Source organism: Agelaius phoeniceus, chromosome 9 (genome assembly GCF_051311805.1).
Source record: "Agelaius phoeniceus isolate bAgePho1 chromosome 9, bAgePho1.hap1, whole genome shotgun sequence".
NCBI lineage: Eukaryota > Metazoa > Chordata > Aves > Passeriformes > Icteridae > Agelaius > Agelaius phoeniceus.
In genome coordinates, this window is record NC_135273.1 from 27,490,222 (window position 1) to 27,516,582 (window position 26,361).

At 38.0% G+C, this 26,361-nt stretch overlaps 1 protein-coding gene across 5 annotated transcripts in view; it reads left to right on the forward strand.

The window, feature by feature from the left end:
• The window catches only part of GRID1 (glutamate ionotropic receptor delta type subunit 1), a 485,558-nt gene that overhangs the window by 436,589 nt on the left and 22,608 nt on the right, over nt 1–26,361 (forward strand). For all 5 annotated transcript variants that reach the window (XM_077183338.1, XM_077183339.1, XM_054637706.2 and 2 more), the window contains 2 exons: nt 1,178–1,316; nt 19,462–19,657. In XM_077183338.1, coding sequence (XP_077039453.1) covers nt 1,178–1,316; nt 19,462–19,657 — 335 coding nt within the window. The remainder of the gene's footprint in view (nt 1–1,177; nt 1,317–19,461; nt 19,658–26,361) is intronic.

The following is a 26,361-nucleotide window of genomic DNA, read 5'->3' on the forward strand; positions in this document are numbered from 1 at the left end:
GAAATAAACTACAGAGCTGCTTGGTGCAGAATTGCAACACTTTTTCAGCTCTGAAACTAGCACCTTTTTAATTGTTTAATGTATAAATGGAAATAGAAATGTGTCAGCTCGTGCAACCTGCTGTATCCACTGGAGCAGTGAAGTGCATTTTGATGACAAAAAATGCATGACTTAGAAATATATATGTTTTTGAACTCATGTGAGATAGTTTGTCTCTTGGTTGGTTGAACTGAGTGTGTAACTAACTTTACACTCAGGAATCTCTAGGCATAGGACAAATCCTACTGAATTCAGTAGGACTGCTGCCATTAACAAAGTCATTTTTGTAACTAATCATTTATAAAATCTGCCCACACAGTTTTTGTGCCATATCTAGAATGTTAGTTGTATTCTTGGAAGGCAGGTGTTATTGAATGCTGACATATGGGTAAAGTTGTTAATTTTTTTCTACATTTTTTTCATTGTGATTGCAAGCTTCTAAAGCTTGAGCTGGAAAATCCAACCTATTGCTATGAAACTTTGTCCCTCATCTCATTAAGGTGGCAGCCTTGATGGGTTTAAGTGCAGTAAAATATAATCAGCACAAACAAATGCTGAAGTAAGTAGAACAAACTCTATGGTGGGCTTTAATCTCCAATGATACTCAAGCATAACTGTGCTTGAAGACTGCTGGAAAGAAATCTTATGATTTGAAATCTTGTAAGGGGTAACAAGTAATGACACCAGTGCTTCAGTCTTTGCAGATTTAAATACAGAAAGATAGCACTCAAACCATTAGGCAGGTCTGTGGGGCTTTTTTTCCAATTCTGAAAGGGTAATTAAAAACAGAATATTACTATAATCTGAACAATGATTTAATTCCTGCATATTAATTGTGCTTAACCATTCAACTTTATTTAGAACATTTTTCATGTTCTTTAGATTTGATCCTCAATAATTCTCAAGGAAAATATTTTGAAAGATGATTTTCTAGAACACTGTCTAGGGCAAGAGGTAGACTGGAAAAAATACTTGTGAATTATCGGCCTTAACAGCAGCAGCACTTTTCCCACAGTGAAAGGGCAGACTGGAGGGGAAGCAGAGAGGAGCTCAACAAGGTTTAACATACATGGGCACACAGAGGGTGATTGCAAATGGAAGCTGCTGAGAGACCCTCCATTTCTCTGTTTATTTGTAGGGGGTGAATCCACTGTCAATTCTGTGGCGATGCGCATTGTCATGGGAAGCTGGTGGCTCTTCACCCTTATTGTGTGCTCTTCCTACACAGCGAATTTAGCAGCATTTCTCACAGTATCAAGGATGGATAATCCCATAAGGTAAGAGCCTCTTCTTAACACGAAGCTGGAAACCTGGATTTCACAGGAAAGTATTATCCATTTCAGTGCTCATTCTTGCAAGAAGGAGATAACTCTCTAATAAAATACTCTGCTTATTTGCAGTAGCTGTTTTTCTCTCCTCTCCCCCTCTTCACCTTCACTCCAACAGCCCTCAAGCAGTTCTGATGGAGGGGACAATGGCACTTTAGTTCTGTATTTTTCCAGAAGAGAGATCTCTCATGTCCTGCTGGTTGTTTGGTTGCGTGTGTGTGTGTAACTTGAGGGTTTTTTCCTGAAAATTTAAAGGTCAAAGCTTTTCATTTTTTTTCTCGCAAAATGTGGACAAAATTTCCACCTTCACGCTGGTGTGAAGTACTGGGAGAGCCATTGAAATTTCACACTCAGTGCTGACAAGGTTAGAGCCTGATATATCATGTTTGATGTGGTAGTGATGGAGTGGAGCAGTAGCAGTGCGGCACAGACTCTTCTAGAAAGTGCTGAGCCAAGGATTTCAGGTGTTATAGGGTGGCACAGTTAAGCTGCTGCTCTTATTTGGGATTGCATTGGGAAGACTGGCACTAAATGCTTGTGTTCTCTTCCTGAAACAGAATTGTCACTGAGGTGAGGCTGGCACTTGTGGTTTCTGCACAGAAGAACATAAATCCATTTCTTCTAAACATGAGTTCAACAGAATTTCCAATTTTTAGCTTGCCAATGTTCATTTGTGGATAATGTAATGCTTTGTGTGAATATATCATCATCATCGTTATACCAGGCCAAAACCTTAACTGGCTTTGGTTTTAAATTCACTTTCTGTTAGTTTGGCCATAATAAATGGGTCCTAACAGTAACACAAATAAGTACTCCAAGTTATTTCTGGAAATACCATGAGAAACTATGTAGAATAAAACTATCCATGTATGATGCCTGGATGTACTGAAAAGAAGGCTAAGCTCAGTGAATAAATTGCTCTTGAAAAGCAAGAAACAAATAGCTATCCAGAAAGCTTGACTAATGATATTCTTAAAAATGTCTGAAGGTCCTATTTCTTTCATTGCAGAAGAAATTTTCTGTTTGGTCTAATCAGTACTTTCCAATACTCAGCAAAGTTCAGAGGAGGACAAAAGTTGCAGTGTAATTACATGAAGAATCTCTGAATAAAAGGAGGTTTAAGAGCAGAACTATGGATTTTTAGAGGAGGCCTTTGAGTATGAGCTGTTACAACATTTACAAGGGATTTTAAATCACCTTCTTATTAAAATGAAAGGACATTGCTAAGAATCTTGAGGAGATAAGTTTTTTGGGTAAAGGACCTGCTCAGAATTGTTTCACAAGTATTGAACTCAGGCACCCTTCTACTGCTAGAGATGGCAACTGGAGAATAGTAATTAAATGTCTTTCTATATCTAATGATAGCTGCTGCTTCCCAGGTCCCTTTATCACATCCCCTAATACAAGCTGAGGATGTAGAAGTAAGAAAGCATCAGCAGTGTATTTCAGGTGCCAGAATGTAAATGCCAAAAGAAATTTAAGTTGCCAGAAGCTTAGCTGCCTGTGTTCCACCTACTTAGCTGTAGAGGCAAGGATCTCTAGTGGATATTGTCAGCCACAGTGTGGATAGTTTATATTGCCTGATGTCAAAAGTGGTCCTGGATGCTGTTGTTTAGGTTCCCAAATCATTCCTGAAGTGCCTTGGTGATAGGAGGTGGGGTAAAGAAATTGTTTCTCTGGAAACTTGTGTTGAACCTTCATCCATCTCTGAGCTATGATTTTCATGTCCCCACTCTTTAGGCAAAACAGCTTATAAAATAATTTGTCAGATTTAAAACAAGTATTTTTTCTCTGAGAAAGTAAAATACTGCCTTTCATGAATTAATCGTGGCCTTCCTTGTGCCTCAGCTCCCCATTCTAGCTGGTTTCACATCATATGATGTGCAGTGAATGTTTTTGCCTAGCTCTGCCACTCAGCTTGCCTGCATTCTGTCTTTCATGAACCCAGAAAGGAACACTTATGTGAAATCAATTTTTCCCACCCAAAGAGCCACAATGAGCTAGAGCTGAATATTTGCTCACCAGCTGAGAGCTACCAAATCTGTCTGTGTACACTTCCATTGTTAAGAGAAAACAACCCCCATCCTTTCAGTAAATGTCTGCTGTTATCTCTCCCTCCATAGAGAAGTCCTCTGGTGTTCAGTGCTGCTGCCTCCAAATTGCCAGCAGGAGAGAAATAAGTATTATGATGCTGCAGTAGCTGCAGCATAGTTAAGATTTTCATTACAAGACTGATTTTCTTCTCAAGCCCTCTCTAAAATGCCTAATAGAAATTGTTTCAGTATCAAATTTGGCATGTGTGGTCTGTGACTAGTGAAATAGAAGTATGTTTGATTGAATAACTAGGTGTCAATCAACCCAGTGATCACTGCCTCCACAATTTCACTGCAAAACAAGTGTGTCATAGAAATCATAAACAATATTTATTAGAAGGGGCTTGGTGAGACGTTCACTGAAGCGAAGTTGAACTGTTGGAAGGCAGACTTTTAGAATTATCGTGTCAGATGAAAGCCTGCTGATAAGGGAATACTGTTTTTTTGGTTTTTATATCTGACATTGGCAAGTCTCACAAGGCTATTCCACCCTGCTGTGAATTTCAGAGGCTTCCTGTGGCTCACAGAAAGGTGAAATATCCAGTGTAGGAGGAGTGGCAGAAAGCAACTTTGATCTGCCACCTGTATTTGTTTCCTGACAGTTACTTTGTAAATCCCAAACAGGATTTTTTGTCCAGGTGTCTAGATCCCAAGTAAGAGATGTGCCTAACTTGGAAAGAAAAACTATTCTTCTCCTTAGATTTTCTCAAAACATCAAGGGCTTCATCTCAAGTGTGCTAACAAGAAGAGGTACTGCCTTTCTGGTCTGGAATGACAGCACGCGCTTCCTTGTTCCTCATGTGTCCTGTGTGCCCATCATTCATCCTGGTGTCACGTGGTGGTGGGGTGGGTCCAAACGTGGAGTTTGAGACCCACATGACAACCTCTATCCCCTCAGGAGCTCAAAGTTGACAGGAAATTTGGTGTACCTTCCTTGGATGCCCTCAGTTTTTTAGTAGCTAGTGGTTGGTGCTTCTGCTCCCCATTGATCTTTTAATGCTGCTTCTTAATCCCTTTGTTCAAATTACCTCCTCATCTTCTCTGTGCCCCACCTTCCAACCAGGGAACAAAGGCAATGTTGTGGTTATCTCAGGATTTCTGTGTGTATGGACATCCACAGACAAGGCAGTGACACACCAAGCAGATTTCCTGAGCCCTTAGGGGCAGAGGAGAGATATGTTATCTAGTTCAGTATGAAAAAGGGAAGGCAACTACTGGTGGCAACTATTTTGGAGCTCAGGTTAGGAAAATATGATTCATGTTCTAACTTTGTAAATAATCAGTTCTCAATTTTTGTTTTTAATAAGAAATCTAGGTAATGTTTAGAACCTGTACTAATCCTTGACAAACTTGTTTAAGTTTAAACTCAAATTATTTGCATTTACTATTCTAATATTTGCCTGCAGAACTGTGTGCAGCTGAGGAGTCTTCTAATGGGTCAGTCTACCAAGTAAGGCAGAATTATTACATGCGAGTTTGTTCTTTCTTTTGTCTTATTACATTTTCAAACAGCTTTTGGATCTGCTGTCTGACCTTCCATTTGTAATTATGAGTTTAATTAGCAGTGACTTACATTCCAGCTTCATTTCTTGTTAACAAGCAGACTACATGCAGTTCAATAGCTGCACAGATATTCTGAAATTCAGGTTTAGGAGAGCTTGTCTGACAAGAGGCTAAGAATCATGCAAGAAAAATAGGACATGAAAAAGGTATTCTATTTTCAAATGCAAAAGAGTTTAAATTTTTTATCAAATTGATCCTTAAATTTGTACATGCTATGGATGCCTTGAGAGGCATCTGTACTATATGCATTCATGAACTGCATACAAATGCATAATTTCTCTGCTTTAAGATCTCAGCTGTTGTTTCATGATTTCAGATTTACTTTTCTGTATTTTAATTCCCCTATTTCTTGTGTTTTGATGACAGCTGAAGACTTAGAGCAGCTTAGTTGGGGTGATAGGCCGGCACTAGGAAGACTTGGGTGCAAATTCTTTTTCTACCATAAGCTTTGTTTGATCTTGGCAAGCTTAGCCTCCTCCCTGTCTTGGTTCTCTTTCTGTATAACACAGTAGTAATATTTTCTTAAATGGCATATTGTCGGTTTAGCTTTTTTAAAGAAGATGGCCATAAATGACCATATTATCGTAGCACTGCAGGTATCAAAAAAGGATATATTTTCTGGGTTGCATACAAAGCAGAAGCAATCTCAAAATATTTTATAATAAAATGAGAAAAGTACTTGGAAGATGCCAGCCGGAGGAAAATGAACAAACATTTCATCCACTGTAGTTAAGTGGATTTGATAGGGTTGGTGGCAAGAACCTCACCAGAATCCCTCTGTATTCGCAGCAAGTTTGTCTTGAAATTCTTCATGTTTGAATACAGCCTTTCTCTTGTTAATATCAGATGTGTCTTTTTAAATATTCCATTGGATTTTCTTTTGTTATGTTTAATTTGTACTGTGTTTTGCCATGTCTGTGCAGCACCTCAGGCATGTTGGCAGGAGGTATGTAGGGATGAGAGTGATAAAAAATAATTATTGTGATTATCATTAAAGGCCTGTGAGCAAAAGCTTCAATCATTAAATAACTAGATTAAGTCCTTCCATAAAAACAAAGGCTAAAAAAGTATATAAGAAAGATGCAAGAACTCAAAACTTATTTTCCTTTCCAGAACATTCCCTCTCTGGAGCACAGGAGTGAAATTTCCTGGGAAAAGCTCTGTGCAGCAGGGCTGCAGTGCTCAGGGGCAGAGCTTGCCAGCATTTGCCTTCAGGCTGTGCACAGGACAAGGCACTGGGCTGCTGCCAGTGCTCCAGCTCCCATTGTTTGTCTTTTCATTTCACTCCTATTGATGGTGCTGCCCAGTGGGTGCTGCCTGGAAAGCCACAGAGTCTGGAGCCTTTTGAAAAGCTTTCTGAATGTTGGCATATGCCACTCAAACATGGTTTAAAATGGATCCAAATTACTCCTCTAATTGAACAAGCAGGCAAGCATCTAAGTGCAAATATTTCCCAGGGACATTTTTCTGAGAAAAATGAGAATGCACAGCTGAAAATCAAGCTTGCATTCCATCTCTCCCAGCTGCCATTAAAAAACGTGGTGTAGATTGGAGATCAATGGCAAACCAAGAGATTTGTGATTCCACACCTCTCCAGCTTGACTTTTGAGAGACCTGTATCATAGCATCTCTTCATTTGTTCTGGTTACTGAGAAGTTCTGTGACTGAGGTGGGTTGAGGCATTAAAATTCAGATGCATGCACAGTTTAGAGAAGAAAATGGTTTGGATATAACATTAGCAAAATCTACCATCTGTGCAGGTAATAAAATCTTTATTTTTTTTTCTTTTGCTTTGAAAGGAGAAAAATCTCACAAGAGTAGCAGCCCTCAGGACAGCCCATCAAAATGAGCAAGGATTGGTTTAAATCTGATATTTGGTACTCCTTGGCTCGGACAGAGTCACCTTTTGGGTCAGATTGTCTCACATAAATATAGGTTATTCCCCTGCTGTCCACAGAGGAGCTGTTTGCTTTCTGCATGCATTCAATCCCACTGGCCCCTGACTTCACCTTCCTTGTTGTAGGATGAGGTTTCTTTTTATTACATGGATAGCACCTATGACTTATTTTGTCAGGTTGTATTTTCTGTGTTACTCCTAAGGGATAAACAATACATAACACAGTAATAGAAGATTTTTGCTCAATAGGATACTCAGATTTCTATTATTTTCCTCTAAAGAAGCTGATTTAATGTCTTATATGAACTGATAATAGCATCTAATATAGCAGGATATTAAAAAAGCAAAATAATTATTACTATAGCAAATCAAACAGAAAGGGCCTTAAAGCTTCAGACAACTCCTAACAGCTCAATCCATCATCTCTAAAGGCAAAAACAGAGGAAGAAGAAAAACTCCATAGAGAATTCTCTTTTGGAAATAATTCTGTGTCTCAGCCATTAAAGAGGTTGGCCAGTGGGGGGATTTTTCCACGTTTTCAGGCAGATATCTTAATGACATTGTGAAGTGAAGCAGCTGCCTGCAAACCAAACCAAACCAAAAACCCTGTAAAATTACGTGTATTTTGTATAATTTATCTGTACTGGTCAGAGCCATCAGTGTAAAAGTGGGCCCTATTATAAAAGCCATGCAGGTTCTGTTAGAGGGTAGTACAGTAAATATTACTGCATGGCTTTCCAAATTGCCAGAAGGTCTCTCTGAGAGCATTCCTGAAGCCAGAACAAATAAATTGTATTCACAAAACTACCAATAGTTAGTAAACACTTAATCACAGTAAGTTGATTCCTGCAAAACCATGAGATTAAATGGAAGGTCACTGTTCTCACTTATAAAAAGGAGAAGTTGTACCTGTTTTTTTTTAATTACTGTCACTTCAGACAGGGAATGCATAGGCTTCCAACTCTGCTAATCTCTTGAAATATTTTGAGAACTGCTTCATTTGTTCATGTAAAAAACCTGTCTTCTCACCTTGCACAGTTCCTCACCAACATTCCCATATGATCAGTGGTTCTGTCATGTTTGTGCCATGATTGTTCAGTGTTAGATTGTCTCACCCATCTAACAGCAAAGGTAATTTTCCCATCTTCTGCTCTGGACACTGGAGCTTCAGTCAGGGGCTGACACAAGTAGTTTTCTGCAGTGACAAATCATGCAAACTAAATTTATTGGTGCTGTGAGGAGGATTTATGCTTGCTTCTTGATTCTTTTTATCTTGTGCATTTGCACAATTCCCATACATTTATAGTATGTATGGTTAGCTAGTCCAATGGCTGCACTACTCTTTAAAATTTAAAGAGAATGGTTTTGGTTTTCTAGGTCCTGAAAGAGCTCTTGCAGAAGCTCTTGCAGTTTCTTATAATTTCTGTAATATTTCCTCATGTTATGGTAGTTTGTATATGTGTCTTTGATATGGTATCTTTCAGGAATTGCCAGCCCTTCTGTATCCTTTATCCTTTAAAGCAATACCCCAAGAGATTTTCTTCTCTAGTTCTTGATGTTTGTTGAGTCTGATCTTTTGAAATGTAGTATTTTTACATTGTTAATCTTGTTTGGGTTTTTCTTCTGCCTCAGGATATTAAACTCCAACATCTTGGAAATACTTTTAATCTGGATGCTTTTCTCTTTGACATTTCCATTTAAATCTATCAGATCTAAAATAGCCACTCCCCTCATAAATGAGACCAAGATAGAAGAGCATTCATTCTCACACCAGACACTCTTAGCACCTTCACTGATGTATAGGATGATATTTCATCTACTGAGAAAAAAAAGTTATTCCAATACATTCTAAAATATTTATCGACCATCTTGCCATGAAGGGGAAATCTGTAAACTTGCCATTTAAAGAAAGGATTTAAAAATTGAGTATCTTTATAAAGAGATTTAGAAACTATTCCTGATGATATAAAAACAAACCCAAGCCAAACAAACCCACAAACCAAACAAAAAAAAAACCCAGCAAAATATTTTTAATCAATGCATGTCATGGTTGTTTAGGGGAGAAAGGAACTTATTTTCCTTGGGAAGTAAGATAGTACTGTTTATTACCATGAGTGCTAGACTCTCAGTTCTTACTTTGCAAAATATTTTCTGGAGAGAAAAAAACTTTTTTGGAATAGTACTGTGTTGCTAAGAGAAGGGTTGCATGTTTTCTTTCCATTTCCTGGACTCATCTGCCTTGCTGAGCAATGTTCTCTTCTTCTGCACGTGTGCTCCTTTGTAGTATAATACAGGAGTGTTTCCAGACTCATCTGGAGATGAGGCAGAGAATGGCGCTGCCTCAGAAAAGCTGTTTTGATACAGCTGACAAAGTTTGTTGCTTTAAAAGAAATGTAATCACAGGCATTGAAGTTGTTTGCCTTCTAAACCATTAAAACCAGCCTGAGAGAATGCGCCACTGATTTAATTTAATTGATTTATGAATAGTCATGTCTATCTAGAAAATAGAAAACCATCAGTCAGAATGGGGTGGATGTTAAACACTGTGTTTCTTACATATGGCAATAATGCAATTTCCAAGCTCATATTTCAAGGTATGTAATTAGGCTGCCCAATAAACTAATTAATCTCAATATAATGAGCAGCCAGTTGGTTTTGATGTGCTTTTTTGGTGCTTTCTAATATGAGGTTCAGTATTCAGAGAGACATGTGTTCAGGGTGAGGAGAAGGAGAGGACAAAGGGTGAGGTCTCTCTCCCTGGTTGCCTTCCTGTACATCAGGATGAGATGGGGAGTGCACCATACACTGTGTGCTCAGTCTGGGTCCTCTGAGAAACAGGCATGTGGGCCTGCAGGCTTTGAAATATGCATATGTAGTGCATGCACTTTAGACATCAATAATAACTGATGAATGCTATATGTGCTTTCAGTATTAATAAAGAGCCCTATGTTTTGATTTCCCAGGAGAATGCAGCACATGCTCTAGCAATCAAGGTGCCTCTTCAGAGTCCCTCTGTTTTCTTCTCTTCCTTCTGCCAACAGTGATAGCTTCTGCTCTGCTCCCTGTGGTAAGGGGAGGGTGTGAAGCTGTTTTCCAGCATCACATTGTACCTTTGGCAGATCGGAATTCATCCAGCCCCTCCACCCTAGCTATGAGACTGCTGACATGCAGGACTCCTGATAAATCAAAACTCAATAAAGAGTTGTATAGGGCCTTGCTCCACACTGGGATTTCATAGACTTTAATGATATCCTAACAGTCATTGTACAAAGTACCACTAACCCCAAGTAAAGGCTTCATAAGCCAGCACCAAGAAGCCAAGCTTATCTGTTGCCCACTCAATTTAATTAAAAAGCTGCTCTTTGTCATCTGAGCACAAAACAGAACAGCAGCATTATCAGTACTTAGAACAGAAATGGAAAAGGAAGAAAGCAATTTCTTCCCTCTTGATCTTAATCATTAATCTTCATTAGGATTTTTAGCTTCTAAATGCGAGCTGTAGAGGACATCAGCATAGGAAACAATTTAAAGTGCATCTGCATTTGTAATAGGTAGTTTGTTATTTTCATTATAGGTAAAAGCATGTGTCAGTTGCCAGATGTGTTTGATTCAGACAATATGATTTTCATGCCGACTTTATGATATGTTTGATTTAGGTGAAGTGACTAAAATCTGCTGTTGGGACCGAGGTGCTGTTGAACACCAGCTGCATTTTTATTTTAATTAATAATTTAAGGAGTAGAATACCTTCCTTTAATTAACATGTTAACCCTTTGAGCTACTCAAAGAAGGCCATAATGGCAAAGTGATTTAAAAGTAAAGCAAGGAAATACTCAAAGGAAGTCCAAACAGGAGTATTTTTTCCTCCAAAGATGCTCTTGGCATGTTTTTACATTTTCTTTGCATTTTTATTTCCTTCTCACTTTTGGATGGAATATGGAGTGTGGATCAAGGATCTAGGATTACCCAGATTTTTTAGTAGGACTGATTATTCTGGATTTGCAGGGTGAACAGCAACTGCTCATAGCTGCTCTGAATCCCCTTTCAGACTTTAAACTGAATCTGCCAATGTTGCACAGATGTGCTGTTGTGCCAAATCTTTCCTTGATCTGTTCTGAAAATCTGCCCAGTCATGTAGCAGTTTAAATGTGGATCTGAGCATACAAATTAAAGCTCCAGACTTTGAAACCCTGGGCCTGCATCTTAAAAGAAACTCCAATGTGTTAGATGCTCTGAGTGTCTCTTTGTCAGTCTGATACTTTTCATTGTTAGACTGCAAACATGGTGGGCAAACTGGGGAATATCTCAAGGTTATTAAATTTTTAAAAATATGGGAAAAGGACGTAGTGAAGAAGGTTCTGTAAACAGCCCTTGTAAATGTAAAGGAAAGACTGCCCTCTGACTTCACTCCTTTAGTTAGACATCAGGTGAATTCATATGCAATCATAAATCCTCAGCTGTGAGAAACTTCATCCAGGGATCACAAACTATGGGGCCCCAGTGGATCCAGCTTTGAGATGCAAATGCTCAGAAACTAATTTCCATTGTTATCACTATTAGTGCAATAGTTTGTTACAGAATTTTGTGGTTTTGAAAACATTTCAAGCAAGACAATCATAACTTCTACTGTAAGGACTATCATGGTTTTTTTTACAATGTGCTAACAATTCAGAAAACACGGGACATCCAAAAAGAAAAGTAAATTATAAATAAGTTAATGAAAAAAAATCAGCAATCTAAGTGATATGCTTTCATTGCCTGGAGGAGGTTTGGAGAGGAGAAGGGTTGGAAGTATGGTTAGAAACACTGGACTGGCAATCAGGAGATGTTTAGCTTATTTCTATCTGTTTAACAGATTTCTTTATGTGCAGTGCTGGAGCAGAGCCAGCATCAGCTCTAGGCAAAATGGACTTTTAGGATCCAGTGACAAGTCAAGTCACACTCACACAGATCACTGCAGATGATTGGAGTAGTTGAGGTGGTCCTGAGGGCATAATTTAGAAATAGCAATGGATAGGAATACCCAGAGGTATAATTTTGTTTACAGAAGAACCTGTTTTACTGATTATGATGAGAATCCAGTTTGATTTTTGGATCCAAATTTGAGTCTTATAGCCAGAAATAGTGTTAAAATTTTGAAAATTGGCCTGTTTCCTAAATAAACTGCTGGGAGACACTAAGAACTTCTGTGAGCAATGGGACACAGACTACTTTCAGGGGTTTTGTCCTGCATCGTCCACACTTGACTTCAGTTAAAGTGCTGCAGATTGTTCTGAGATTGGTAAAGCAAAGGTGGAAGATCAAGTACTGGTAATAGAATGTATTTCTGCTGCATCTCAGACTCTTAGAAAGTTCACATAGCCTTCAAATGTTTTACCAATACAATGTGTGTAGCTAGTAATTAATTACTACTAAAATCATAAACATGACAGTGTATCATTTGTTAGTGGCTTGACTGTCTTTGCATTTCAATGGGTTTACCTTCTGTTTGTTCCCTTCTTTTCAAACTTGATCATGCAGTAGCTCAGCAGGAATAGAGCCCCAGTGAAACACTCAATCTGCAGGGAAGACAGTGCTATGTCAGGATTTAAGAAAACAGTTTAGTTCACTTGTCTTTCCCTTTGCATGTAGGAACAGAGGCTTCTGAAAGCAATTAAATCAGTTTGAAGGCTGTATGAGTTGAGTACTGTTGTGCTTTGTGTACGTATTATTTGGCTATTTTGTTTTTCATTTTTCTTACTGTTTGTATTTTTGTCTCCAGTCTTGGGACCCTTGAGCATGTGCTTCTTGTGCATGACTGGTTTCACTGATCCCAGCAGTACTGCTCTATCTATTGATTCTGCTAGGAAGCCCTACAAAAGAAGTTTCTTTAAGGGCAGTAGAAGGGCTCCTGATGCTGCACTGGGTGGGTGACAGAACTGTTGCCATCACACATGGCATGCAGGATGTGTAGCAAACCCCTTCCTCCTGGGGCAGAAATAAAGCTGGCTTTAGCATCCTCTCCCTAGAGCTGAATGTTACATTTTACTTTTGGTTGCACCTAATTTAGGGCAGTAAGTCCCAATCCAATCAGAACCTCAGAGATAGCACCACACTGGCAGCAGTGACCATTATAAGCATGAAAAAAGCTGCTGCAGTGCCATTACCTGCTGAGGAGTTCAATCACTATTTGTTTTAACTATAGGAAGAGTAGGGGGTTGACATGGCAACATGTTCTGTGACACATGTCAATTGATTGGTTTTGCCACTGGAGGAAAGTCCCTGCTTCTTTGAAATGCTGTGTAGCAGCTGCTCCTGCCCCACTGGTGGGGACAAGAGCAGACACGGCCCTGACTGTCTGCACTTTGTCTCCTGCTGTGGTTTGGAAAGGTTCAGTCCTGGTGTGAAGGGCTGTAACTCCACTGATTCTGTGTAGTTTAATCTATCAATACTTACAGATCCCCTTGTAAAGGCTTTTTCTGTTGAGGCTTTTGTTTAGAGTGGATGGTATTTTTCCTGGACATCAGATAAAATGAATTTTATATGAATTATAAAGCAATATATATTTGCTGGTTATAGACTTGACCCAGAAAAGTATAACCTAAGCATGCAAGTACTGCTGCTGATCTCTACTGGACTACCTCTGTTGCTAAAGTTAAAATTTTGCTTAGAGTATTTGATGAAGAAACCTGTTGCTCTGCACATCATCACTACACTGAGACAGAATTAAGAGCATTTCAAGTGACTTGCAGTGAAATGGAACAATGCAGAATTTGATCACATCACTATAGAGAAGCTGACAATTTAAGGATTGATTTAAAAGCTCAGTTTAATTATTCATCATTTCAAAGAAAATCCGAGATGCCCAAAAGAAAATCATGGACCCAGTTCTTTTGAAGTCTAAGGTTATAATAAGTGGAGATAAACTTGTTTTCATTTTAATTCTCTGTACTAAGTGTATGGCCATTCTAAGAATTACTTGAACAGTTTTATTGGCCCCACTAAGATTAATCTTTAAAGTTGCCCATCTTTTAGTTTTTGTATGTCCAGTTTAACACACACTAATAACATTCCAACATTTTCCTGGAACAAACATTGAAACTCTACCAAATTATGTCATAATGCTTGGTTTTGGTGGGTTTTTTTTTATAGTATATTTACTTTTTAGACTTGGAGGTGCTAAAGATAGGTCAATTCTAACGTTACCTCATTGTTCAGCCCTTTCTTGCACAGCTGAAGGCTCATGAAATACCAGTTGCACTAGTGTTTAGAGACACTAATTGCTATTCTCTTCCATTTTAAGTGGGCTTGTGCTTTTTTATCTTGCATTTAGCAGCACAGTGAAGCTCTTCATACAAGTCTCTGAGTCAATGAGACTATCATCCCCTAGTGGTACTTTATAACCATAGCAGAGGGAATTTTTTGGTTTTTTTTTTTTTTCAGCTCTTCAACCAGTTAAACTGTTCAACTTTGGTAGACCAGCTCTAGAGAATGTCTTTTTGTGAAAGTTTGAACTCAGTTTCTGATGTCTGAAGCAAAGCTTTACCCTACCCACTCATAAATTTTATTTAAAATGGGAGCTCCAAAGATTGTTCATTTGTGAACAATGGATGGAGGCTCAAATCCTTTGTCCTGCAGATTCATAAATCAATATAAGAATCAATCAGGACTCAGATCAGGACTGAGGCTCTGAATGGTAAGATCTGCTCATGTAGAGCATCTGCTCATTGTCTGTACCACTGCAGTACCTCTTCAACCTTGATTCAGCTTTCAGACTCTTTTCTCTTGGGGGACAGCTAGAAATGACAATCTGATCTGGTGATGCTTGCTTGGCTTCCAAGTTCATCTCTCTGTGGGTGGACTGATGTGATAACAACAAACACCATTTTCATATTTGTCCTCATTGACCCTGAAAATTCTGCCTTGGAGGGAGGAGTTCTCAGCAATTTTAGGTCTCAAAATTCTGCACTTTTCTGCAGTTCACAGTAGGCAGAATTCTCTTTCAACTCATTGCTTTCAACTGGGTATAACTTTATCCAATAAATCTCCTTTCAGATAGGATTTTTTGTTCTAGGTTTCAGCTCATAGGTGTTTCTTAGGCTTACAATGCTGGTATAAGCTTGTCAAATCAGTTTAGATACATCTGTTTTTACTTTGAAGTTTACTGGGTTTACTGTTTTCCCAGTGCATAAAGCACATATTTCCCTCTCACATAATTGTGTAGAGGAAACAGTTCTTGTTAGGAACTGCACTTATATTTAATTCTGCAGATGTAATGAATTCTTAACTTTTGGGGAAAAAAAAGTTTAAAAGAAAATAAATTAGCCTCAAGGCGTTTAAAGATAGAAATTTAGGACTTGTACTATACATTTTATGTATGCATTTTTAAGACTTCATTTAGGCAGAGCAGCTTAAAATGTCTCATCATCTCTGGTGCACTTTATCTTTATGGCAGCCATCACCTAGAATATTATGCTGCATTGAGCAAAAATCTCAGGGTCACTACAAAAAAATATCCTTTTTTTTTTTTTTTGAAATGACAGGAACATGTTTTTCTTTTGAAAAATACTTTGATCACATCTGATGATCCAGGTGCCTGGAGCTCAGTTAATTGATCAGCAATTACCTCAAAGCACCTGGTGTCAAGTTTAGTCTGTCACTTATTATTCATCCAGAAGTCTTGGACATAGAGCAGCAACAGAGTAAAATAAACCAATACTGGCAGCATATTTTTAGTCTGTGTATCTACAGCTCCACAAGGCTTTTACAAGTAAGAAAACATCTCCAAAAAGTGTATCTTAACCAGTATTTTTGTTCTGGCAATTAGTTCTAGTGATTTAATCATAAATGCTAATACTGCTATTGCCTGTCTGTGTCTTCTGCAGCATTTTTTTTATGCCAATAAGTTTCTAACACATGAAACAAGCAGTCTTCAGTTGATTCTGCATGAAGTAATTGTAATTCCACTGGGAACACATATCAGTTGTTGTGTTCATCTGGCATGCATAAATATGGGCATTAAATATTTTGGCTGGTAACACAGGTTTAAAAGACAACATTTTTCTTTAGATTGACTGCAGATACATTCACTTAAATCAATTGGTTTACATGTACTTGTCAATTATAGCAATCACACAGTGGATGTATTTATGTACAAATTGAAGTTGTGCTCCTGTAACAGTAAGTGAGGGATATTGGCTTCTTCTGCTTTACTGGCTTTATCTTTAATCACACTTACAAAGAGCCTTTAATGGCTTGTGAGATCCAATAACTGAGGTGGTAAGGTTAATGGGGCATCTTGTTATGCAGCACATTTTTGTTGCAAATAATTTTGTATATTAAATGCATGAAATCTTTGCCATAGGAAAGTGAGACAAGAATTTGAGTGGCTAAAGGAGATGGGTCCAGCTGACAGCTGGTTGCACAAATAAAGCTTAAGAACAATGACAGCAACTGTAAGGTACAGCCAGCATCTGAAAAGTAGTAGTGAGTTGATTTTGTCTGGCAAAAGCTAATTTGAGGGATTTAAAATAATAGTTTTTAAAACCTACCCTTGGGATTATCATACTTCACCCTGTAAAAAGTAGGAGATAATTCATCTCCATCCAGTATTGTTTATGTATGTGTCCATGCCCACCATGGTGAAATCTTTTGAGCACTTCTCTAGCCATGGATGTGCTGAGCAGCACCTCCACTTTCAGTGCAGAAACACAGCAGAGATATTGTTTATACAGAGTAAGAACTGCAGCTGGGACCATTCCCTGTTAGGATAATTTCTGAGATAGATTTTTTGACCAAGTGGTCCAAAACATCAAATATTGCACTGCAAGAAATCCTTAGGACACACAGCACTCCACATTTTCTGTTGCAAAGAAATGCTGCCAGCTAAAGGGGTTACCTTACTCCCACAGCCAAGCCAACACTGTGCTTCCCTCCCTGCCACCTGTATGCTTGTCTGTTTATTGCAAGCACTTGATTTAAACCCCACATTTGCTCTCTCTGCCCTGCGATGCTTAGAGAATTGAACAAACTGTGCTGCTCATAAAGCAACATGTACTGTGCTTTTGTGCAGTACTGATTGTCAATAAAATGTAATTTAGCTAAAATAAAAATACTGATTGTCAATAAAGTGCAATTTAGCTAAAACAAAATGCACATTTCTGAGTAAAAGCATCCATGGCAATAAATGAAAACAGAAAATACTGATAATATTCAAATTGCAAGTTTAATTGTTTTTTAACTATCCAAACCCTCATGTTCAAACTTTCAAACAGAATAGTGGTTTCAGGAGTAGGCATTTGTAAAGTTGTTACCAGCTGACACCTGTGTTAAAGTATATTAGTTAAACATATTTCTGCTGCTGTGCTTCTACCAAACATGCTTTCCTACACACACCAAAATCTCTGCACTAAATCGGGTGGGAAAGGGTTGCCACAGAAGACCTTCTTGTGTATATTGAGTAATATGTGTATACTGAGTACCTTTTTTTGCCCTGTAGGCAGAAATGTGTCTTTTAACAGCCAAGTCATCCATTCCTGGAGCTTAAGCAATTCCCTGGGATATTATGAAACTTAATTTAAAAAATAAAGGCAGAACTTAAATGCAGCATGTAATCTTGTAGATTAAGACTGGAGGAAAAACAGTTCCATAGAATGTACAGGAAACATTTAGGGGAACAGAACAAACCTTTCAGGATCATTAAAGAAAGAAAGAAAATCTGAACAAATTCTCCCATTTTTCATTAGTATTTTGAATTTCCAACAACCTCCAGGATGTTGTTTTTTATTTTTTTTGTACTTTATCAATTGCCATATACAGAGCTAGGGAAATAACAGGAGTATTGGGGTTTGGTGGAACTCCTAGAGTTAGCCCAAATCCACAAGTGTGCAATGTATATAGAGAGAAGCTGTTCACACAGTCTTAAAGCTGCTTAACAGCTTAAAATGATAAAAAGTCCTTAACACAATTTAAGAACTTAAACCACTTAAACTGTTTGAAGCAGCTTGTGAGTTCGAGGAGTTTGGGGCAGGGGCTGTGCTGAGAGGCAGCCCCTGGAGCTGCAGCCTGGGGACAGGGCTCCCAGGGAAGGGCACCTGGTGCACCTAAACCTGGGAGGCCTGGGGGTGATGTGGGGGAGAAGAGGGAAGAGCTCTCTGTGTATTTTTATGGGGCATTGTGTGGATGCCCAGATTGCTTTGCTTTAAATAGTGTAGCAGGGAATCTTACAGGCATGGGAGGTGTCAGCAGTGGCATCTCCCCAGTTAAACAGGGAAGAGGGTGGCAGAAAAATGTTGTCTATGACAAGTCTTCAGCTGTGGAAAACAGCTTTGGCTCATGGGCCAAGAAAAGGCTCCTTAGGAGCACTGTGAAGAAATCTACACAAGCTGCAAGCCCAAGTGTTCTGCTTTTGTGGCTCCAGGAGCTGGAGGTTTGGGGAAGATGGCCCTTCAGGTCTATTGATCAGAAGTTTTTGTTTCTGGAAGATTTTTTTTGGGAAAAAGAAATGAGGTGAGGCAGGGAGAGTTGCTTTAGTTTAATTGATGTCAAACAATGTTAGTTGGTTGTATCAGAAGCATGTTATTAATATCTGAAACCACACATTTATAAAGCATTTTAAAGAAAAGAAAACATTGTTTATGAGCTTCAGTTTGGTCCCTGCTGGTGTGTGTGGTCATCAGTGGTCGAATGTGTGTTTGTATGCTTAGATGGTGGCACAGCACAGAGGTGATACTTGAGGGCAGAGGAAGAAGGCACAGGAATGGGAATGAACCTCTGGAAGAGGAAAACAAAACCAGCCAGGATCCTGCTTCTGATGGCAGTGATGTCACTTCAATGTTTTGAAACTTGGGCTGGTTTTCGTTGATGCAGGCAGTGATTTACACCTTTCAGTGCAGAAAAGGCTGTAAAACAGGAGAGAATTACATTCTGTACAATTTGAAAATAAATTGTGCATTCACAGCCACTCGGGGTGAGGTCCATTTACACTTCCAGAGTTGTATATGATGAGTAAATGAAAGTTTGGCCTCTGTGTGAATGAAAAATGCCTGTTTTACCAGAGGCTGTGAAAAGAGAGAGTGAGGGAGACTTAGTGGAAATTGGAAGCAAGATTTTATTTGTTTGTTTAACACAGTCATATTGATTTGGAGTGAGATGGAGCATTGGTATAACTGCAAACTAATTCTACTGAATTCTGCAAGGTATTTCTGTGAAGTTGATGGGGCTGGAAGTTTATATTTATAATCTGAGTCTTTCCTGTGATAAGGTAAGTCTTTATCACATTATATTCTTGTGCAGTCTTGGTGGCATATTTAACATGAATGTTATCTCTCAAAAAAAGGTCTTCACTGGGGTGAAAAAGAGCTTGTGCGTAGTTAAAATCATATGAGCTCAGTACAATTAAATAATTACTTGGCTTTCCTTTATGGTGAGGAATGAAATATGGAAATGTTATTTGGTGAGGGTGCTTTCTGATGGTGACAGACATTGAAAGAAACCATTTAATTAATGAAATCTCGCTAATGTACTACATAATACTAATCTCTCAATATCGCTTCAATTTCAGAACATTTCAGGATCTGTCCAAACAAATGGATATATCTTATGGCACAGTCAGGGACTCAGCAGTGTATGAATACTTTAAAGCAAAAGGGACCAACCCTTTGGAGCAGGATAACACATTTGCTGAACTGTGGAGGACTATCAGTAAGAATAATGGGGCAGATAATTGTGTATCAAACCCTTCTGAAGGCATCAGGAAGGTAAGACTGGATCACAGGGGTTTTCATTTAATTACTGTATCAATGCTGTTTCTATGGAGTTGGGTTAAGTCACAGGAAAGAAATTACAGTCATTTAAAATCCCCCTAAATTCCTATATAAAGTTCCTTTTAGTACCTTGATGGCAGATAGGAATCATGTTTTGGTGTCATTGTTCTGAATTTAAGTACTTTAACTCTGCCTAAGTTTTTAGTATGTAAGTCCATTGCATCTGGTCATAAGGTTTATTTACTTTGTGTGAAATTTGATAATGCCTTTTTGGATGTAATTCTTTACATTATGCAGTACTGACTCCTGTCCTTTGCTCATTTGAGTTTGTTTTCTTTTTTCTGAGTTCATGATTGGAAACATGAGTAAGAATTAAGGGATCCACAGAAAGCATACTCATTTCTCTTGAAACAGAAATTTAATGCAAGATTTTTCTTTGTTTATTCCAGACTCTGAAATATGCATTCACATGACACTGTGTTTTACCAAAATGTTATTTCTCTCAGATAAAGCTGCACATTTTGTTGTGGAACAGAGAATTAATGTGGGATTCAAGGACTGATGTATAACAGCTTAAGATGGTGCATCTTTGTTCTAAGTCCTGTGATAATGAGTATTGGCCATTACAAATGCCCACTCTCTCTCATAGCCTGCCTCTCCCCTCTGCTCCCCATCTTGAATCTCAACAAAACCAGGCAGCACCTACATCAAACACATGTCCAGCACATTACACAGAAAGGATGCATGCTGAAAGCCTTGATGTGCTGCTCCTTTAATGAATAGTGTCCTCTTCATCTGTCTATTGATTTTTTCCCTAAAACAAGTTAACAGTTTTTATTACCACAGTGAATGTTTGATCAGAGATACTCTTGTCAGTGAAACAGTGATTTGCTAGTTCTTTATGCTTTTGTACATGGGGCATGATGAAATGGTTTTGGCTTACATTTCCTTTTTATTTTTTGAATTTTTTTAAACCTCTTCTGAACAGTCAGAGGCACAGTATCCAAACTCTATTGTTTTTACAGTACCATGAAGAGGGTGAACACAAGTAATGCAAGCCATCCCATTTCCCAGTTCAAACTCCTTTAGCCAAAGAGTTCCAGTTCTTTGTTCAACTTTTGGACAAAATCTTTATGCAGACACTTCTTGTCTTAGCACACAAGTATTCAGTCAAAATTTGGGTACACCCTGCCCATCCCTCAGATGAGCTTCCCCAAAGCCCTCTGCCCTCAGCTCCAAAATCCTCTCTTCCTTGGGGATGAGGTAGAGCTCTGGCAATAGCAAAGTCTGCAGTGGTTGTTGGCTTTTTTTTTCCTTAATCTTCTCAGCATTTTATGAAAATGAGCCCTCTTTTGATATGTTTTGGTAGCATTTAGAGGAGAAATAGAGACATTAAATACTTTTCTAGCATTTAAGCCAATAATAAAACAGTTTAACTTAGAAAAATATTCAGTATTTTACTTTTCTTTTTCCTAACATTCTTATGGCAGTGGATGCTCTTTATCCATGAAATTGTAAATACTCTTATTCTGTAAGCCTAGTGCATGCTGCCATTTATGATAGCTACATTTGCTAAGCCAGAAATGTAACTGTAGATTGGCAGGCAGTTGAGAATACCAATTATATTGTCTGCATGGAGCTGGCAGCTCCATCCTATCTGTGTGATAATAACTTTTCATACTAAGTTTGATTTCAGTGTTGTAGGGTGATTTTTATATAACTAGATCAGCTCATTCAATTAATGTCAACAACTAAATTTTACTTCAGTCCCCAAAGATGACCGAGGCCGCTATTTGATTAGACACCTACATAAATTGGCTTTAATATTTAATAACATTGTCAACTAAACTATTGTGTTTATAGTTTAAGTGTCACTCTTCCTAGCTCATTGAACTCTCTGAATAAACAGACAAGTTTTCTATGTCAAGTATTATGGCTAGAAATTCTGGAGGTTTTTTTAAAGGAGAATTGATGTCAGCCAAGGAAATGAGTTTCCATCCATAAACACATACTGCTGTATGAAAGAGATGTAAATGTGCCTTACAAATGTGTTTCATAGGAAATGGGAGCTCTAAATCTCTCTAGCATAAAAAGATTCATAAAACATTTTTCTGAATGAGGATTGCCTGACACAATGCAAAAAAAGAAAAAAATCACTACTATTCTTTCTTCCCTCCTTCTCCTTTCCATTTTCTTCAGACAGTATCACAGTTCAGCTGCAGTTACAAACAAAGCCATGCCACTTCAGTGCAAAACAGGGAGTGCTGGTTATTTGTGCCACAGACAGGTATTTCAAGTGTTTGTTCCTATCCCGTTTATCTTTCTCCGTTTCAGGGAGATTTTCCTACTCCCTTTGACTGTCTGAAAACAAAGGGATGGCAGTGGGGCAAAGGCATGTGAGCTTTCATGGTGTTTGGTTGCCATGGCAGAGATGTCTCTTCAGACACAGCAGAGTCTCCCTGCAGCCACAGTGACCATCTCCCATGGGCAAGGCACAGCTTTTGCAGCACTGGGGGAGCCAAGAAAAGGCAGGAATGCACTTCACTGTCACATAAGTGACAGCAGGACTCCTGACAGCCGAGGGTGGTGGGGAGAAGGTTGCTTTTGCTGTATTCCTAAGGTAGTTGAAAGTGATCATTGAAGATGGAAAGCCTCCTTCTATTTAGCAGTACCTCTGCACAGCACAGGAGCACAAACCACACAAACCACCAGTCCATACAAAATGTTGTTTTGAGCTGTCTGGGACTATCACAGATGAGGATTGAGTAATGCTGTCACAGGAAAGTTTCTACAGCCAGGATCTCAGTGAACTCTTTGCTTCACGTCTACTGGCAATCTGGGTAATTATTGATTGCACTAACGAACTGTGGATTTTATTTCCTTTGGGAGCACCCATTTTTGCTTTAAAAGAATGAAGTAATATCATTCCCATGTGATCCTGCATCTGCTATATATACAGATAGGAGAATTAAACTCATTATTGCATTTTATAACGCCCTGCTTTGGTTGAGATAGTTGGTTCCCCTGTCCAATTAATTTAGTGCCAAAATTCCTCTGAATTGTTTCTTTTCTTCCTGTGTATCACTTTTGATGAAAAGCGATCAAAACCAAGTAGAGCACAAAATGAAAATGCGTCATTGATTTAGGCAATGGCACAGTAAGAGTTTTTTCCTTTTCTTTTTTGCTTCCTTAATGATCACTGAGCATTAAATCAGAGTGATCTTCTTCTCTCTTCATTCTAATCTTGAGAGTAGAAGAAGCTTAAAAGTTCATTTAGTATGATTTTTTAAAAACTACTTTGTCCACAATGAATTTTATATTGTGAATTGTGATTGCTCTCATAGAGCTTCATAAATTTCTCCATTTCTTGACCCATCAGCCTTTGAAGCAAAAGCAAATGCTTCCTTAAACCTGAATCTATTGAATCCTGTAGTGGTTCCTTAATTATCTTAATGCTTGAAACATTTCAACAGGATCAAATGGCATGTTTTTTCTTTTTATTAGAATTATGTTGCTTCTCTTAAAGCACTTTTTTATAGATAATAAATGTTACCCAACCATCTTTTTGAACTACTCCACTAATGCCAATGTAAAGGTCACTTTTTGATATTTCTGTGGTATCAGCCACGTAATGGGATCAGCTACTCTGTTCTGGCCGTAAATTAATGATGAATTTTGCATTATTCTGGCACTTCTGTCTTAAGTATGATAGCTTCTTCAAAAGTTTCAGAAAAATCACAGATATATCAGTGATTACTCTGGAATCAATCTTTTATCATGTTTTTATTATTTCTTAGCATGGTTTCTTTGAAACAACATTGTTTAATCATCAGTAAGCCAGGACACTTTGAACAATATTCCTCTATCTCCATCCACACTGAAGAGTGACATTATGGGGTTGTTTACTGCTTTCCTGGAGTATTATTTTCTTTGTGGCCCTTGTCTTGTCTAGGAAGCCATCTTCTTTGGCCTTTTAATTTTTTTAGGATTGTGAAGAATAAATATATTTTTTTAGTATAAGTTTTGCCCAGGGGGTTCTTTTTTTCTTAAATCTGTTTTCTTAAATCTCTTAAACCAAGGATAAATCTGGTGTCCTTGGTGTAAGCCAAAGTAGTTGTTCTACCTGTCTGGAATAAATGAGTGCTGCTTTGGCTGACTTTCTGATAAAAAGGTTTCTTAAAGTTTAACCAAAGGATTTTTAGTTTGTTGTGAAGCATGCCTGTATGCTGAGAGTCACAGTAAGGCCATAGGAAAGGAGCAAAATATGAAGTACAATGAGAAGACTGAAGTATAAATTTGGGCTCATTATTCAGTTTTTATTTCAATCATTTTTTTCATTCAAGCTATCTCACCTATTCTCAGCTGGCTTTTGCATAGGCCCTTTTGCACACATGAAGACATGGAGTCTTTCATTAAAAAAAAGAGAAAAGATAAAAGTTTAAACCACATTTAAAATTTGAGGTCGATTTTTCATTGAAAATAAATGTCAATTTGATTTTATTTGGCTTTTACTGCTTGTCTCATGAAGGTATATAAAAAGTCAGCCTACTTCAAACACACATGTATGTGTGCACTTATGTATTGTGTGCATATGTTTTTCAAAGTTTGACAGCTTTTCCTTAAATTGAACAAATGATACTGCTTAGCTGTCACAACAGATATTAACAGGGAAGTGAAGGATGCCGAATTTAGACAGCAACTAAACATTTGTTGTAAGAAAACTTTCCACACAATGAACACACTAATAGTATGAGGTCTTCACTCTTCAGGGAAGAAAATTTCACAAGTGGAAGAAGTTTGGAAAGAACTAAGTCTTCCCTTAGGAAAAAGGGATCTTTGGAGATTCTGGTTTTGGCAATCAGAGAGGGCAGGGACACAGCCTTGCACCCAGGATTTCTGGGAGCTGAGACATATACACAACTAAGAGTTCAAAAGGCAGATTCCTGATTATGCTAAAATGATCAGGCTGTCAGAGAAATAATGCTCTACAGATGTGATGACATTGGATAGGCTGATTTATGTCATTAAAAATATGTAAAATAGGTGTGAAGAGTTCTGCAGACTTGGTTTATTGACCATTTGCAGTTGCAGGATGTGATTTAGGATAGCAGCACTACAAACACAAGAGAAGTAGACCTTTACAAAAGATCTGCTGTACAGCACTGAAAGTCACTGTACAAAGCCCTTGTAAATAAGATAACATTCAGAAAGCTGAGGATTGAAAAGTAGACTCAATAATGTGGTTTTTTTCTTTAGCCAGTGCATTGTAATACAAGTCGAATATTTCAGGAATATTGCATTCCTCAAGTATTACTAAGAGATAAGGAATGTATTGTATTGTCAGTGTTCTTTTCTAAATTGTAAATGTGAAAAGATGATTTTCTGACCAGTTCTGAAAGAAGAGAAAATAAATACAGCTCTTTAAACAGCAAACCACCAAAAGAACCCCAAAACCAACAGCAACAACAAAAAAAACCCAAACGCCAAAACTCCAAAACAAAACAAAAAAACCATACAAAAAACTAAACCAAACAACAACAAAAAAAGAAGACAAAAATTCAACCAACCAACTTAAAAATACCCAGAGAAATGTAAAACACATTTTACCTAATTCACATAGTGAATTAGGCCAGATCTTTCTGGGGTGTCTGATTTCTGTATATCCATCAGGCAGGACTTTTGTTCTCTAATATCATGGATTTTGAATAAATTCTGTGTACAGTAACAAGTGCTGCTGCTTTTGATCCCCTGAGGATATATTTTTAATGCTGACAGTTTCCTATAATAGGTAGCAGAATCCTATGAATTATTATTTACCATGGAACATAATGTGGCTAAGTAATAAAAATAATATTTTCCAAGGGTTCAGTGTACAGACTCTTTCACATCTTACCAAAGAGAAAGGATATAACATTTCTACTCTGTTTTAACCCAGAAGCAAGTGACTTTGTGGATCTTTGATTGCCTCAGTGGAGATAAAAGGGAATCAAGGAAAATAGGTGGATTGCAGCAAGTACCTTACAGGAAGTCTAGGCAATATAATTTTAATCTTTATTTCCTTGAATTCTGCCTCCCAGAAGATATGTTACCCATTTGATTTATTGTCATGTGTAAGCAACTGTAGGGACTTCAGAAAGGTATGGTTTATGTCAAACTATGATGAAGTAAATTATCTTATTTGCTCAACTGAGGAATCCAGTGTAATGAAATAACTGATGGAGTCTTACAAACTTACAGGTGAATTCAAAACTGAGCTTAGAAAAGAATTGGAAGGATGAATTAATTTTGTGCCAGAGCTATAGCTATTAGCCAGGGGAGCTTTGTGAATCAATTCCCATAAAGAAATATATACAGGACTTCAGCTACTTAAATATATTAGGCAACCAATGGTTACTTTAACCAAGAAAATGATATTTTATTTTACTGTACTGAACCCCTATCCAGATATGTTTCTTACATCCTGTGTTAATTACATTCATTATATACACTGTGTGCAGGCCTTGGCTTCAGTTCCAATTAAAGCTGATATTTAAGGATATCTTCATGGATGTGTGTTAAAACAACATTTATCCCAAAACTGAAATAATAGCACATGCTTGTGAATCTTCTTACCTGTGAAGAAAAGAGGGAACTCTTTCAGCTCTGTGCGTGCCTTTTGTTACAGGACCAACCAAGCTCTCAGAAGAGCTGTGTGTACT